The 15,025-nt window shown below is 37.9% G+C and overlaps 1 protein-coding gene across 2 annotated transcripts in view; it reads left to right on the top strand.

Annotated features, from left to right (window-relative positions):
* The first annotated feature begins 1,419 nt into the window (after positions 1 to 1,419).
* The window catches only part of DARS1 (aspartyl-tRNA synthetase 1), a 60,449-nt gene continuing 46,843 nt past the window's right edge, over positions 1,420 to 15,025 (top strand). The window contains exons 1-3 of one of the 2 annotated variants that reach the window (XM_014849527.3): positions 1,420 to 1,789; positions 4,121 to 4,178; positions 7,239 to 7,331. In XM_014849527.3, the coding sequence (XP_014705013.1) occupies positions 1,724 to 1,789; positions 4,121 to 4,178; positions 7,239 to 7,331 (217 nt within the window). In that variant the 5' untranslated portion in view covers positions 1,420 to 1,723. The remainder of the gene's footprint in view (positions 1,790 to 4,120; positions 4,179 to 7,238; positions 7,332 to 15,025) is intronic. The other variant, XM_070507603.1, reaches the window with a different exon arrangement.

Raw genomic sequence — 15,025 nt, 5'->3', positions numbered from 1 at the left:
CTCTGATAATGCTGGTGTAAGAATTAAACGAGTAAATGTAAAACACTGACCACTGCGTTTGGCACACCGTAAGCACTACATAAAGGTTTACTAAAATGACTTTTATTCTCATTTCTTCACTGTCACTCACTTCTCAGCTCATTCTGACTCCCTTACTTTACCATCAACAGGCTTTACTAAGAACACCAATGACCTCTATGTTGCCAAATTCAACAAATATGTTTCATTCATCATCTTACTTGAGGTCTACGCAGCAGCTGACAATGTTAACACTCTCTTCTTGGAACGTTTTCTTCCCTAGTCCAGGGCTTCAATTACCTACCTGTTGGCGTCTTACTCATCTTGACCTGTAACCCAGACCTCTCTCCTATGCTCCAGACCCCACAAGGCCAGTGGTTACCTGGACATCTCCCCTTGAATGTCTCAAATGCATCTCATATGCACTACATTGAAAACTGAGCCATGATCTTTCTCTCCCTAACCCCCTCTGCCTGGAATATTCTTTTGGCCCCTCTTCACCTGGCTGACTCCTATTCCTGCTTTAGATTTTAGCTGAAGTATCGCTTCCTCGGGGAAGCCTGAGGTGAATGCCCTCAAAGAAACTTTCATAGCACCCCTGCCTCTACTTCACACACAAGGGCAGGGACCATGTCTTTCTTCTATTTTATCCAAGGACCTGAACGACGTAGCCTCCAGAACCCTTCACCTGCACTGGAGTCTACCTGCACTCCTTAACAAGTATTAACTGTGCCACTTTGTGCCAGGCTAAGACACTACAGAGAGCGTTAAAACTTCATGGAGTGCAAAGAAGTCTAACAGGGAGATAGTATTTAACCAAGCCCCCAAATTACTTTCAACTGCGATGAAAGGCTTATGAATGACATTTTTTTCTTTAAAAAAGCTGCTAACTGAGCTGCTAACCTGGGGAGATTCCTTTGGAGATGGGAGATCCATCGGACAACCAACACCATGCACTGCCTCTACCAAAGCAACAGGTCGAGGCAACCGGTGCAACTGTGTGGGGGGGGTTGCCATTGTGTTTACACGTCACTTACCACTTGGGTACCGGTACCCAATCCTACCTTAGTACGCCAAATGCCTGTAACCCAGCTCTCCTGTGTCCCAATGCACAGAGCAGCAGGTTGTGAAGAGGTCTCCTATGATCCCAGGCAGCTACACCGCCGCTGGGGAAAGCGAGGGCCGGGAAGCCCAAGGAAGTTTGAAAAGCCGAGGCCTGAGCTTGGGTGGGTGTTTTAGCGAATAGCCTGCGGTTAAAGCCAGGAGGGCTCGATAAACACGAAGAGAGAACAGAGCAGAAGTCCTAGTTGGCATACAGCTAAATAGCAACGGAGTTCCATCACGCGCCCTCTGGTACACCGGCAGCCCCGCCCCCGCCCCCGCCCCCGCCCCCTTAGAGCCAATCCCAGGAGACTATAACGAAGTCCCGGGGATTCCCTCCAACTCCCGGCGAACAGCACAGAGGCGGGGCAAGCGGAGGAGACGGCGGCGCGCCGCAGTCCTCCTTACACCGCTCCGGGATCTCGAGAGAGCTGCGGTTCTCGCGATCTTTCCAGAGCTGACCCTCCACGCGGAGTCCGAGCGCGTGTGCTGTATCTGGAGTTCCGGGAGGGCGGAGACTGTGCTGGAGGGAGAAGCCCCTTGGGTCTGCCCTACGGAAGCCTGCGAGGGAGGGTGGTGACCGCTGCCCGGTCCAGTTGTCCCGATGCCCAGCGCCGACGCCAGCCGCAAGAGTCAGGAGAAGCCGCGGGAGATCATGGACGCGGCGGAAGTGGGTTTCCTCCTTCCCGGGGCCTGGGAGGACAGACCCCGGGGCCGGACTGCGCTGAGGGAGGGCGTAGGGTGAGCGGGGCCCTGCCTGGGGGTCCCTGTCGGCGCTTGGTCTGCAGGCCGCGGGCCTAGGGTCTGGGCGCCGAGAGCCGTCACCGGGCCTCCAGGGCTCTTGCGCCAGCAACGTGGCCAGACCCAGTCCGCGTCGCATTTCTCACGGGGGCGCCTGGGAGGCCTGGCTTTCAAGAAGCGTGTCCCCGGGATGGGGTGGACGTGAAGCGTCAACTGCCCCGAAAGTGGGAGTGGCGGGGTCACACTTAAGCCTCCCTGGGTTAGGCACGTCCCTCACGTAATCCGCCATGCTACCCGGAAAATTTTAGCGTCCACGAGTAATGGATTTTTGCTCAGCCCTCCTGTTCCTATTTGCAAAGAGTGACAGTACTTCGTAAAACGATCTGCTAGTATGTTTCATGATCGTTTTCCATGTGACACCTTTAAAGAACGCTTGTCATTATTTCCTTTCTCTCAGTGACCCAGTGAGGTAGATAGGGAAGTCTGCAGAGGATGCATCTGAGATGAAGTGACCCAAAATCATGTGGGTAATTCATAACACCCACTGGTCCTTAAGTGCTTTTCAGGAAAGAAAGTTTGAAACCATCCTACAAGTTGTGTGCTGTAGTAAAATTGAGCCTTAATCTCTACCGGGCTGTTTTTCTATTGCGGAATTATGAATTTGTGATAGGCTACGTGAGGAATGGGTTATCAGAAGAATATGAGATGGAATAAGGGTTGTTGATACATGATCAGTATTAATAAATGACCCCTTTTTTTTTCTGTTCACACAGTGTAACTGCTTATGCTTTCTCATGCTACATTGTGTGACTTACCTTTCTACTAGGGCTGGGGTTATCTTTATCTTTAAGGTGTATTTTTTTTTCATTGGCAAAAAAAACACAAAAAAATAGCTCAGTAAGCACCTTAATGTGTTGTCGGTTATTTTGGTATAAACAGATCAAATCCATATCTAAAGGGGAGGATTCCAAGAGATAGCTGTAGAGTGATAGAAACTAATTGTGTCAAAACACCTTAAAGTTCCTTGGTAAAATCTAAAAAAGTTATCTTTTTTTTTAAAGATTGGCACCTGAGCTAACAACTGTTGCCAATCTTTTTTTTTTTTTTTTTTTTGCTGCTTTTGCTCCCCAAATCCCCCCCAATACATAGTTGTATATTTTAGTTGTGGGTCCTTCCAGTTGTGGCATGTGGGATGCCGCCTCACCGTGGCCTGATGAGTGGTGCCGTGTCCGTGCCCAGGATCTTAGCCAGCAAAACCCTGGGCCACCGAAGCAGAGCGCACGACCTTAACCACCCGGCCACAGGGCTGGCCCTAAAAAAATTATTTTTATGTATTCTTGATCTGATAAATATATAGCAGTGACCCCTTGCAAATAGCGAAGGTCTAGATACAAGATATCACTTGGGTGTATTAGTACCCAAGTGATAAGTGAGGTGTAAACACAATGGCTAGATATAAGGTAGACATTGTGGCAGTGTTAACGTCACTTTATAGCTAGAAGGTTCATAAGAGATCATTTTAGAGGTAAAGGGAGATTAAAGTAAAAGGCCACTTAGCTATTTAGTAAGTATAGTTTGTTAATAATAGTCTGGACACTAGGTCCCCTCTTTCCTGTTCCAGACTTTAAATCTCTAACAAGAAATTTGATACTGTCAGTGTTGAACCACTTGCAACCTGGTATGCTGAGGCTGGTTTTTAGAGACAGGAAGCTGGTGAATTTTTTTATCGTGTTTTACAAAAGGAAAGTTGTAGTTAGCTTATATCCAACATCTCCAATTTCTAAAAACTGTGAACATCTGGTGCTCAGAAAGCTTACCCAGAAACGTTGCTTCTCTTTGAACATCTCTTCCTGTAATAGGAAGTTAATAAAACTGTGGTACTTCATCCTACTCCCTTCATGGAGGAAATTTATATCCCTGCTTTGAAGTAGTTTAATATCCTTTTTGAAGAAGGTAGTTGAGATGTGTTGTACATGTGCGTTAATTTTTTTCTGAGAGTGCTATTATGTATGGTATATCCGTCCAGGAGTGGTGATCTTCAAAACTAACCAGAAACTGAGTGCTTATCCTTTTTCTACAGAGAACGTGTGTAAATGACAGGACACATTTCCCCACTTTAAAACTACCGTCTTTCTGAGTTAATGACGTGGTCCTGAAAGTTGCAATGAATTCATTTTTATATCTATTACTTGTATTTTTGTGTTTACTGTGCCATTAGTGTTTAAATAAAAAATCATAATGCAAAAACATTTTTTTGCAGGATTTTGCTAAAGAAAGATACGGAGTATCTTCAATGATACAATCACAGGAAAAACCAGGTTAGTAGTTATGTGATAATAAATAAGGTTCTTTTTTCCTTTCTAATTCCAGGAAAACTCTTCATGAAGTTTTAAGCAAGGTTGGCGTAACTAAAGGCATAACTCTGAAAAGCTTAAATGACGTTAATAACCGAAGCAGATGCCATAACTCTAAATAAACATTGTCAGTTTAGGGTCCTTAATCTAGAAAAGGAAGAAGATACGTTAAATAAGTATATTTTAAACGGTAAGTTATGTTAAAAAGATATTCCTATGTGATTAGGTAAAAGATTTAACTAAGATGTTAACTCTGGCCTAGGAGATAAAAGAATGGTTAATAATAACTGCCTTCATCATATGCTACCTTTTTGCGTGCTTTATGAAGCTATATCCTTTTCACCCTTGACTTTATTAAATTCCTTCGAAGTTGACTTGTCACATATTAATTATTTCTCTCAAACCTGTAGGTTTTTCTATTTGTAAATATTTGCCTTTTATTTCTATTTTTTATGTATAATTTCAACAGATTTATCTTACTCAACTATTTAACAGACATTTTTATTTTGGTGGACACCCTAAATTAGACCTTTAAGTTGAGGTGCATTGGAACTACTAAGTACTTCTAATTTAGAGGCCTGCCTATGAATTTTATGTTTTGGCTATGATAGACCTCCAGGTCCATTTTATCGTTATTTTGGATTCAATTTATTTCATGATCACAAAATTACTTTTCCTTCTCAACTTTGTTGGAAAAGTGTGAAAAATAAAGACTAAAATAGTTTGCTAAAAATAGACCATTTCCAAAAGATAAAGATGAAGTGAAATAGTTGAGTATAAAATAGGATACAAGCAATATGATATAGAAGATGACATTTCCCTGCCAGGACAAGCAGGAGGGGTCATTTGAGACTTTTTTCCAGCTTAGGTGTCTTCCTGAAGTGTAGTTCCTTGAGCTCTAACACAAAGAAGCTCACTGACGTTTCATTCTCTTACGTACGCCCCAATCACTCACTGCCATAATTACTGTTACCGTTTGGCTGGCAAATCCAGACCACTGTCTTCTATTCACCAGCTCTCCCCACCAGAGGGAAAGATAAACTATGTGTGTACTCTGATTATAGTAACATAACAGTAAAATTCTGCTTTTGGTTTTATTCTGCTAAAATTCTAATGCTTTACTCAACATAAAGTTTCTTTTGCCATCTGCTTCTATTTCTGCAAATTCCTTTATTCTAATGCTAGTGACCTACAAGTGTGGAGGAGACAGTAGTTTTTCGAACTGAAACCCTACTGCCATTGATCACTGCCTCAGTCAGTCATATTGGTGGGAGTGTGACGCGTGCCCCAAGTACATGTGGATATGTTAAAGGTTGAGAACCTCTATGCTAATTAGAATGCCACCTGAAAGAAGGGCCATTACTCTTTCTTTTCCAAAGTAATAGTAAAATTACCGTTATTATGACATTTATTTATAAGTCTACTCTTAGATTTATGTTCCGTTTCATTTGGTTTTGTGTTTTGATTCCTAGTTAGTAAGTCATTTGCTTTTTCAGTCTTGGCATTTTCAAATCTGTCTTTTAAAATTTTATGCTGCTTTGTCTGTCTTGTCTCTTCACACTTTGTCTTGCCTGAGTTTACACAGCAGACTTGGAAGTTGGCTTAACTCTAAGATCCATTGGCAGTGTTTGGCAGAAATTCTCTTGTGATGCCCATTGGCTTAAAAATTCTTCATTCATTCTCTTTCCTTTTGGCAATGAGAACCATGGTATTTTCCTGTACATCATATTCTCTCTAAGATGCATCTTTGCTTCAAGAGACAAATTATAAATACATTTAGACATAGCAGGTAAAATATAATCTGATTTCATTATAATATCACACTCAAAGGTATTTTTAGTATTGTAGTAACTAGGTTTTGTTGCATGTGATATGGACAGATTTGGTTACAATTAGGCCACATAATCTTTGAGAATAGAGATCTTTCATTACTCTTGATGTTGTGATGTCATGTTTATTACTATGTTTTTAATTAATACTTGTTATTTTCTCTGATATTAAAATTATTACATATTTAAAATGATAACGAAATGATTTCTGGATCATGAATGCCTCATATCACTACCTTCATATAATAGTTGTTTTGTTACAGTTTTGCTGTTTGGGGGACCCAATATGGATATAATACTTTGTTATTAGTATTGGGGGGAATAATTGTTGGGGCTCACTTACAGCCAAAGGGGAAATTTATTGGCTCATATAACTATAGGAAACAAAGTGTGAAATGGCGTAAGGCATGATTGGATCTAGAGGCTCAAGCAGCATCTTCAGGGCTTTGTGTCTCCACTTCTTGGCTCTGCTTCCTTTAGGTTATTTGCTTCATTCTCTCATCCTACAAACTCAGGTAGTAGGAAAGGTGGTGGCTGTAGCCATGGGCTTACACCATCTCAAGTCAGCAACCCCAGGGAAGAGAGCTTCATTTCTAGTATCTCAATATTATTATGTCCCAGAGGAGGACTTTGATTAGCTCAGTTTGAGTGACATGCCCTTCCCTGGAGCAGTCACTTTGTCCTGGGGAATGGAATACTATGACTCTCCAGGCCTAGCAGAGAATCCTACCCTGTGGCTAGCTGACTTACCTACTATGGCAGGCAAGCAAAAATACCATGTCCACTTAGGCAAAGGCAGCTGAAGACAGGCTGTATTTGACCTTATAGGTCATTGAAGTGTTCAGCAGATTTACATTTTGAAACTCTGAGTCCCATGTAGACTGAATTAGGGGATCAGGGGATTGCCAGTTAGAAAGCTATTGCTGTAGTTTAGGCAAGAGATGATAGTACTTTGGTTTGGTATGGTGGCAATGAAGATGAAAGAGAGTTGGATAGATTTTAGAGATACATTTAGAAAGTACAATTCACAAAACTTGAGGCAAATTGCACATGGAGGGTGATAGAAAAGAAGGTATTGTCAGAGACTGAAAATTATTTAAGATAATAGCAAGTACTTATGCTAGCTATCAAACCAAAATAATTATGATCTTTTTGTAAATTATTAGTTACAAAATTTTTCCCTTATTTGCTGCAGATCGAGTTTTGGTTCGAGTTAGCAACTTGACAGTAAAAAAAGCTGATGAAGTTGTTTGGGTGCGTGCAAGAGTTCATACAAGCAGAGCTAAAGGTAGGATTGATTTAATGATTAAAGCCCTTTGGATAAGGACTCTGAAGTTTTTGTTTTGCAGATTCCTCACAGACCAAAGTAAATCTTTAAAAACAAAACAGAAACGCCTGTTTTCTTTCTTAAATCACTGTAAAGTATTAGTCTGTGGTTAATATGGTTTTAGGTTCTTATAAGATATCCTTAAAAATAATTTGACCTTAAAGACTAAGATGCAGTTTAAGACTTTAAGGTACTTTTCTGGTACTTTAAGGTACTTTTTTACATCTCTCAAAAGTTTAGTAGTTTGAAAGAATAATGTTTTTGAGAAGCTTTTCATTTGTTAATATTCTAATATTTAGATAGAGAGGTGGGAGAGAGAGAAGGCTGTAAGACTGGGTTGTCCAGTCCAGCAGCCACTGGCTACATGTAGCTATTAAAATTTAAATTAAAATTGAATAGCTCCGTCCCTAACTGGATTTTGAGAGCTTAATAGCCATAGTGGCTAGCTGCTCCCGTATTGGACAGACAGCACAAATACGGAATCTTTTTATTGTTGTAGAAATTCTATTGGACAGTACTAAGAATTTAGCATTAACAATAGAGAAGAACGATTAGGGTAGTTTAGACAAACCTCAGTTCCTTATGGAAAATTGTCCTTGCCTAGTATTCAGAATTGTCTAAAAATATTAATGACCCTTGTATTCATTTGTAACTTTATACTTTTCACAAACATTTTCACATTTGATCATTCCTACAAATTTGTGAAGTAGGCAGAACCGACATTGCTGTTCCACTTTATAAATGAGGAGACTGAGGCTCAGAATGGTAAAGCTCCTTGCCCAACTTCTCGTAGTCGTTGGTGGAATACGAACAGAATCCAGAAGCTTTCTAAGACACCGTCTCCCTGGCACAGTTATTGCTTCTATGGTATTTAATACATTCTATGTTGTAGCATTTCTTACATTGTGTTTGAAAATACTTATAGAATTATATAGGCCCATTATTTTTAAAATTCCAACGTTTTATACATATCTCTCTCTGGATTACTACTAGTAAGAGTTTGTCTATTCTTCCAATATCCTCCCCCCAAATAGATAAATACTGATGGACTTTGAGGAGAATACTGATAGAGTTTTAACTTTTTTGCCTTCCTGAAAGATTGGGCCATTTATTCTACCAATAGGTAGTCACAACGTATTGTAATCCTTAATTTATTTTTCTTTCTCCCGTTAGACTGGGAGCCTTTGTTCTGTTCAAACTAGGCACTTTGTTTCCTAAACATAGTTATTTAGCAAATTAAAAGATAGAGTGCCTGCTACATGTAAGTCTGAACCAAGAGTACTTCCCTTTACACCCATCCCAAAAATGGAACACCCTGAGTATCAGTAAGGATAACTGCAGTGAATTGAGACGCATCAGATATGTTTAAATCCATAAGTTTATAATAATGGTAAGGCAAACAAATGGAAGACCCAGTTGGTCGCCAATGGGATAAGCTCATTATTTTGAACAAGTAAATGAAAGTATCATTTCTGTATGAATTGTATATCACTGGCTAATCAAATGGTAGATGTGGGGAAGTGTCTCTGGAGAAGTATTCCAGCTAATAAAATCAAAAAGAATGTTAGAACATCACCATTTTGCCCTAGTAAGTTATCTAGGCATTGATCATCAGTGATTGCTAACGACACAGTAGAGAGACCATCAAAAATATTTTATGTCTCTTCCTGAAAGAATACCACCCAATAAAATAGTCTTGCCCAAAAAAATTGTACCTGAATCTCATTAAGCCTTTAGATCTAACTACCAAGTTAGAGGAAAAACAGCAGAAAAAGGAGCACGTTATGACAATGGGGATGCAGTCAGTAAAATCTAGATTATAGAAGACTACTGGGCAGAAATAACCTGGTCTCTTCAACAAATAAATTGAAAAGGGAGGGGGAACCTGTAGATTAAAATGGACTTACAGTATCTCTCAACCAGTCACTTATTTGGATCCTAGTTTAAATATACAGAAAAAAAGGGTACACCTGAGACTGTTGGGAATTTAAATATTTACTGGATATTTGATGTTAAAAAATTGTTCATTTCTTTTCATTGAGATAATAGAAATGTAACATTATTTTTAAGAAGATCTTATTTCTTAGGTATCCATACTGAATTATGTACAAATGAAGTAATGTGGCTGGGGTTTGCTTCAAAGTTGTACAGGGTTTGAGGGATTAGTGGATTGGGGTAAAGCTAAAACAAGAACAGCAAGAGTTGATAATTATTGAAATACCTGGGGATTATAGGTAGACATTGGTATCATTTATAAGAAAGGATCATTTCGTCCCTTTCTTTCAAATGTTTATCTTACTCCTGATGAGTTATTTTATGACTTTAGGTGTTCTGCATAAAATGTCACTAGACAACAGTGCTAAAATTTAAAAAGTAGATTAAAAGAAGCTTTCTTCTAGTCCAAGTTTTCTGTTACCAAGAATTGATGTTAAATTTTATCAGAGCTTTTTCCAGCAATTTTTTTCCCTCAAAATATAATTGTGTTGAGTGGATTGAGAGGTTCATTATACTATTCTCTCTGCTTTTGTGTTTGTTTGAAATTTTCCATATAATAAAAAACTAAAAATACAGTTGATCCTCATTATTCATGGATTGTATATTTGTAAATTCACCTGGTTGCTAAAATGTATGGGATAGCCTGTTGCTCCTAGGCTACAACCCTGTACAGCATGTTTCTGTACTGAATACTGTGGGCCGTTGTAACACAGTGGTAAGTATTTGTGTGTCTAAACATAGAAAAGGCACGGTAAAAATATGGCATAAAAGAGAAAAAAATGGTACACCTATACAGAGCACTTACCATGAAAGGAGCTTGTAGGACTGGAAGTTGCTCTGGGTGAGCCAGTGAGTGGTGAGTGAATGTGAAGGCCTAGGACGTCCCTGTGCACTGCTGTAGACTTTGTAAACACTGTATACTTAGTCTACGCTAAATTTATTTAAAAACAAGTTTTTCTTTCTTCAGTAATAACTGTAGCTAACTGTAACTTTTTTACTTTATAAATTTTTTTAGCTTTTTGACTATTTGGTAATAACACTTAGCTTAAAATACACAGTGTACAGCTGTACAAAAATATTTTCTTTCATTATTCTATAAGCTTTTTTCTACTTTTAAAATTTTTAAATTTTTTTTACTTTTTAAACTTTTTTTTTTTTTTAAGCTAAGACACACACACACACACACATTAGCCCAGGCCTGCACAGGGTCAGGATCATCAATATCACTGTCTTCCACCTCCACATCTTGTCCCACTGAAAGGTCTTCAGGAGCAGGAACACGCATGAAACTGTCATCCGTGATAGCAATGCCTTCTTCTGGAATACCTCCTGAAGGACCCTGCCTGAGGCTCTCGTGGGGGTGTCACTCTTTTCAGAAATATGTCCATGGTGGTTTGCTTGGTTTGTTTCTTTTTTTTATCATGGATTCGCTTGTAAGCAGATGCACCATGAACATTCCTATTAATGAAAATCTTTTGATATTGTGATCCATGTTTTTAAACTTTTTAAAGAGCTTGTTGGGGTCTGCAAAAGCTTCTGCTAAACCCTTCACTGTGAATTTTCTTGGGGGTTCTTCTTCGTTTTTTTCTCCTGCAGTTTCCTTTTCTCTTGCGACAGTGTCACTAGGCGACAGGAATTTTTTGGCTCCATTATAATCTTATGGACCACCATTATATATGCAGTTTTGTTGACTGAAACATTATGTGGCACACGACTGTACTTGTACTTTCACTGTCATTCAGACATACCAGACATATGCGTGTGCAGAGTAGCAAAAAGTTTGAGTTGCCCAATGCACACATTCCCAGCTGAGGTCAAACACAGCAAAGCTCTGCCATCTTGTATTAGCTCTTATAAACAAGTATCCTTTTCACAATCTGTTTAATGCTGTGTTCTTCACAGTTTTGTGCTTTTTGTTGGTGATTTGGCTGTTTAAAATGTCTTCCAGGCACAGAGCTGAGGTGTTTTCTAGTGTTCCTAAGTGCAAGAAAACTATAATATGCCTTAAAGAGAAAATATGTGTGTTGGATAAGCTTTGTTCAAGCATGAGTTATACTGCTGTTGGCCATGAGTTCAGTGTTAATGAATCAACAATGTATATTAAATAAGTTGCCTTTAAACAGAAACACACACAAAGCAAGGTTATATATTGATGGACTAATGAAAATATTGTGACCAGAGGCTCACAGGAACCTAACCCTGCATTTTTCCCAGGAGCACTGGTATAATATTAGCTAATTCATTGTTGCTGGTGACTTTATAGAATATAACACAAATAACAAAAATCAACTATGTGTAATTGTAATGATTTACAATAATGGATTTCTTAATGTTGAGCCATTTTTGGGTTCTTGGAATAAACTGAATTTGGCAAAGGTATGGGTGCTATTCTTTTAGTGTAGGACTAGGTTAAGTTTCAATAGTATGTTTTTTGGAATTTTGCATTAATTTGGTTTTCATAATTTTTAATTGGAAAATCCTATTTTGTTTTTAAGATTATGTGTGTGTGTTTAAGCTGTAAGTTACCCAAGTAATCTATTATTTTCACATGAATTTTTCAAAGAATACAGAAATAGTATTCCCTTTTTTCTTCTCTACTGCCTGTTCTCTGCCCCAATCTTTGATATTAATGCTTAATAATTTGTGCAGTCTTTCCAAAAATTTCTTTAAATGCACATATGCAACACACACACATACATATGTACATACAGTTTTTTGTTTTATGTGTGTAAGTTTTAATTTGTCTTATTTTCTATAGATAAAATATTTTACATGTTCAATAACTTTTTTATTTTCAGTTAACAGTGTTTCATGCAGATCCTTCCATGATACTAGTTATAGATCTACATAAGGCAGTATATCCAAGATAGATATCTAAAAGTGACATTGCTGGCTTGGAGGGTATGCAAATATTTAATAGATTCTACCAGAGAACCCTCCCAAAAAGCTGTACTCAGTTATACTCCCACAAATATGTGACAGTGCCACTTTGTCCATATCCTTGCCAGTAAGGATTGTCAGTGTTTTTGATTTCTGCCGAAGTAGATTACAAAAAAGTTAATGAAATCTTGTGCTTTGAATTTGCAAAACCCTGATTGCTGCTACTCCTTTCTTCCTATGTCTTACATAGGAAAAATTAGGTCAATAAATGTGACTTATTTGGAATCGTTCATGGACTTCAACTCCAGAAGTAGTGACACTTTAAAACTGGACTTGGAAAAACAACCCACGCTAGCAATTTCAAGTAGAGCAAAACTCTGCAAAAACATGCATAAGGAAATGGAAGTGTCGAAATCGTAGTGTCAAAAGTATGACAACTAGAATCCTGTTATGCAAAAAAAAAAGGCTGTATAGCAAATATCTGTGTACTTTTTCCTTAAATTAAGGACAGTGTCTGAGACATTTTTAAAAATTAAGATCAGGTTTCTTATAGTAGGTTTATGTATGACATCCCTAAATCAAGTGTTTTATATAGGAGTAAGGAGAAATTTTTAACTCTTAATGATATGCTTATGATTAGTGTCTTTCGATTGTGAAACCTTATGAGCTAAGTCTGCATATTGAAAGAGTAATTGAAATATGTGTGGTTCCTTTCAAATTTTATACATACTACATGGAAGTCATTGGCACAAAATAATTTCCTTTCCATGCTATTCTTCCTAAATTCTTATACTTCCAAAATAGCTAGTTTATTTTAAAGTCAAATAGTTTAGGATTTTTAATACCAAAGGTCAGAACTTCAGCGTATACCCATGCAAAAATATTTCAGGAGAAATAAATGGAAAGTACTTCAAAACCTTTAGATCTTTGCTGTTTTAGTCCCTAATAGATTAACATAAATGCTGAAGGAAAATGTTAATGTTGGTTACTAGGAAGTTGGGGTACATTATCTAAATAATGAATTCAGGAGCTTGGCAAGCCAAAAGAGAGTAGGAAGAGATGAAAACATAAGATTGCCTCACATCTTTGATAACCTAGTTCTCCCACAAAAGCCCCCTTCATCACTGAGCCATCAACATAAGGACATGAGAGTAAAAAAACCTTTTGTCCTGACTACCTACCATGTTTGTTCTTCAGCTTGGAAATAAAAATTGCACCTGGTGCTATAAAAGAAAGTTTCCAACTTTACATTTTTCTAAAACAGTACTCTTGTGTAAATTTAAGAAAGAAACCACTTCTAAAAAGTTAAGAAACAAAATGCAACACAAACTTTTAACTGTTAAGGACTTAAATTTCAAATAGCTAAAAATAGTGAATTCATTCATTTTTTGTTTTGAACACTGACTTTCTTTTCCTTTCTATAAACTGTCTCCTGGTTGGAGAGTTCCAAGAAGAAAGATGAGTAATATTTAGCAGTTGATTAATCTGTCCTATAAATTTCCTATACCAGCTTATGCACTGAGGACTTTTTGCTAAACTGAGAAATTACATATTTTCTTCTTAGAATAAAAAATAACATATGGATATAGCAAAAATAAGAATTCCAGTAGTACAGAAAGATGTAAAATGAAAAATAGAAGTCTCAAAATTCTAGCCCCTCTATGCCCTCACGGTCTCTTCCCCCCAAAATAACCACTGTTGTTTCTTGTGTATTTTTACAGGGAAAAAAATGCGTTTACAAGCATGTGTATGTCCTTTGTTTTTTAAATTTATGTAAAAGGGGTCATACACACTGCTCCTTGTTATCACTCACCAGTGTCTGTAAGCTAGTGCCTTGCAAAACACTGAAGCAAGCAGATCATGCAGCGCAGTGTGTCACCAACCAGAGCCGAAGAAAGAAGAGTTTTGTTTACTAACACCTGGCAAGAACATGGTCTCAAAAGTACTTGTTAGGGGTCTGAGCGGACAGTTCTATTACCAGGAAACCACTACCAATTGTGTTTTGTTTTGTTTTTTGTCTTTTAAAACTCTTTTTGAGTGAACCATCAAGGGTCTAGTGTTCGAAAGTGCTTTGAACACAGAAAACTTGAGAACTATAGCATTAGAGTCACAGGTAGACCTGTTCCACGAGGGAAGACGACATAAGTATGAAGTAAGTGACAAGAGAACTTCAGTTCTTGTAGGTGATTGATACTGTTGTGAACGTCTTTGTCACTAAGACTTCTTCCATACTTAATTTCCATAACATAAATTGTAAGAAATGTATTTAAGTCAAAGAGAACATTTTTAAGCCTTTTAATGCCCATTGCTAAATTGTTCTCTAAAAGCATGTGCAAGTTTACCTTACCATCAGCAAGTTAATAGAGGAACATTTTTCACTTAATTCTCCCAAGCGTTGGATAATAGTATATATTTTTAAATCTTTGGTACTTTAAGATGTAAACAATGTGTCATTGTTTGCTTTAACTTGCGTTACTTTCGTTTCCAGTAACATTTTTTTCCTTACTAGTGTCTTTTTCTTTTTCTTTCAAGTTATCTATTCTGGTCCATTGCCCATTTATCTATTGTGATCTCAGTGTTCTTTACTCATAAACCTTTAAGATCTTTATGCATTAAAGATATTAACTCATATAGGTTATATGTCATTCAGCAAATATTTTTTCCCAGTGTTTTCTTTTAATTTTTTGTATATAGACGTTCTGTATTTTTTAAACTTAGAAAGGTCTCTCCTCCTCTATTCTGTAGTTTAATATTGTTTCATTTTTTACTCAGTTTTTTAT

Source organism: Equus asinus, chromosome 4, assembly GCF_041296235.1.
Source record: "Equus asinus isolate D_3611 breed Donkey chromosome 4, EquAss-T2T_v2, whole genome shotgun sequence".
Classification (NCBI taxonomy): domain Eukaryota; kingdom Metazoa; phylum Chordata; class Mammalia; order Perissodactyla; family Equidae; genus Equus; species Equus asinus.
The sequence above is the reverse complement of the archived record's forward strand: the minus strand, read 5'-3'. Positions and strand labels throughout refer to the sequence as shown.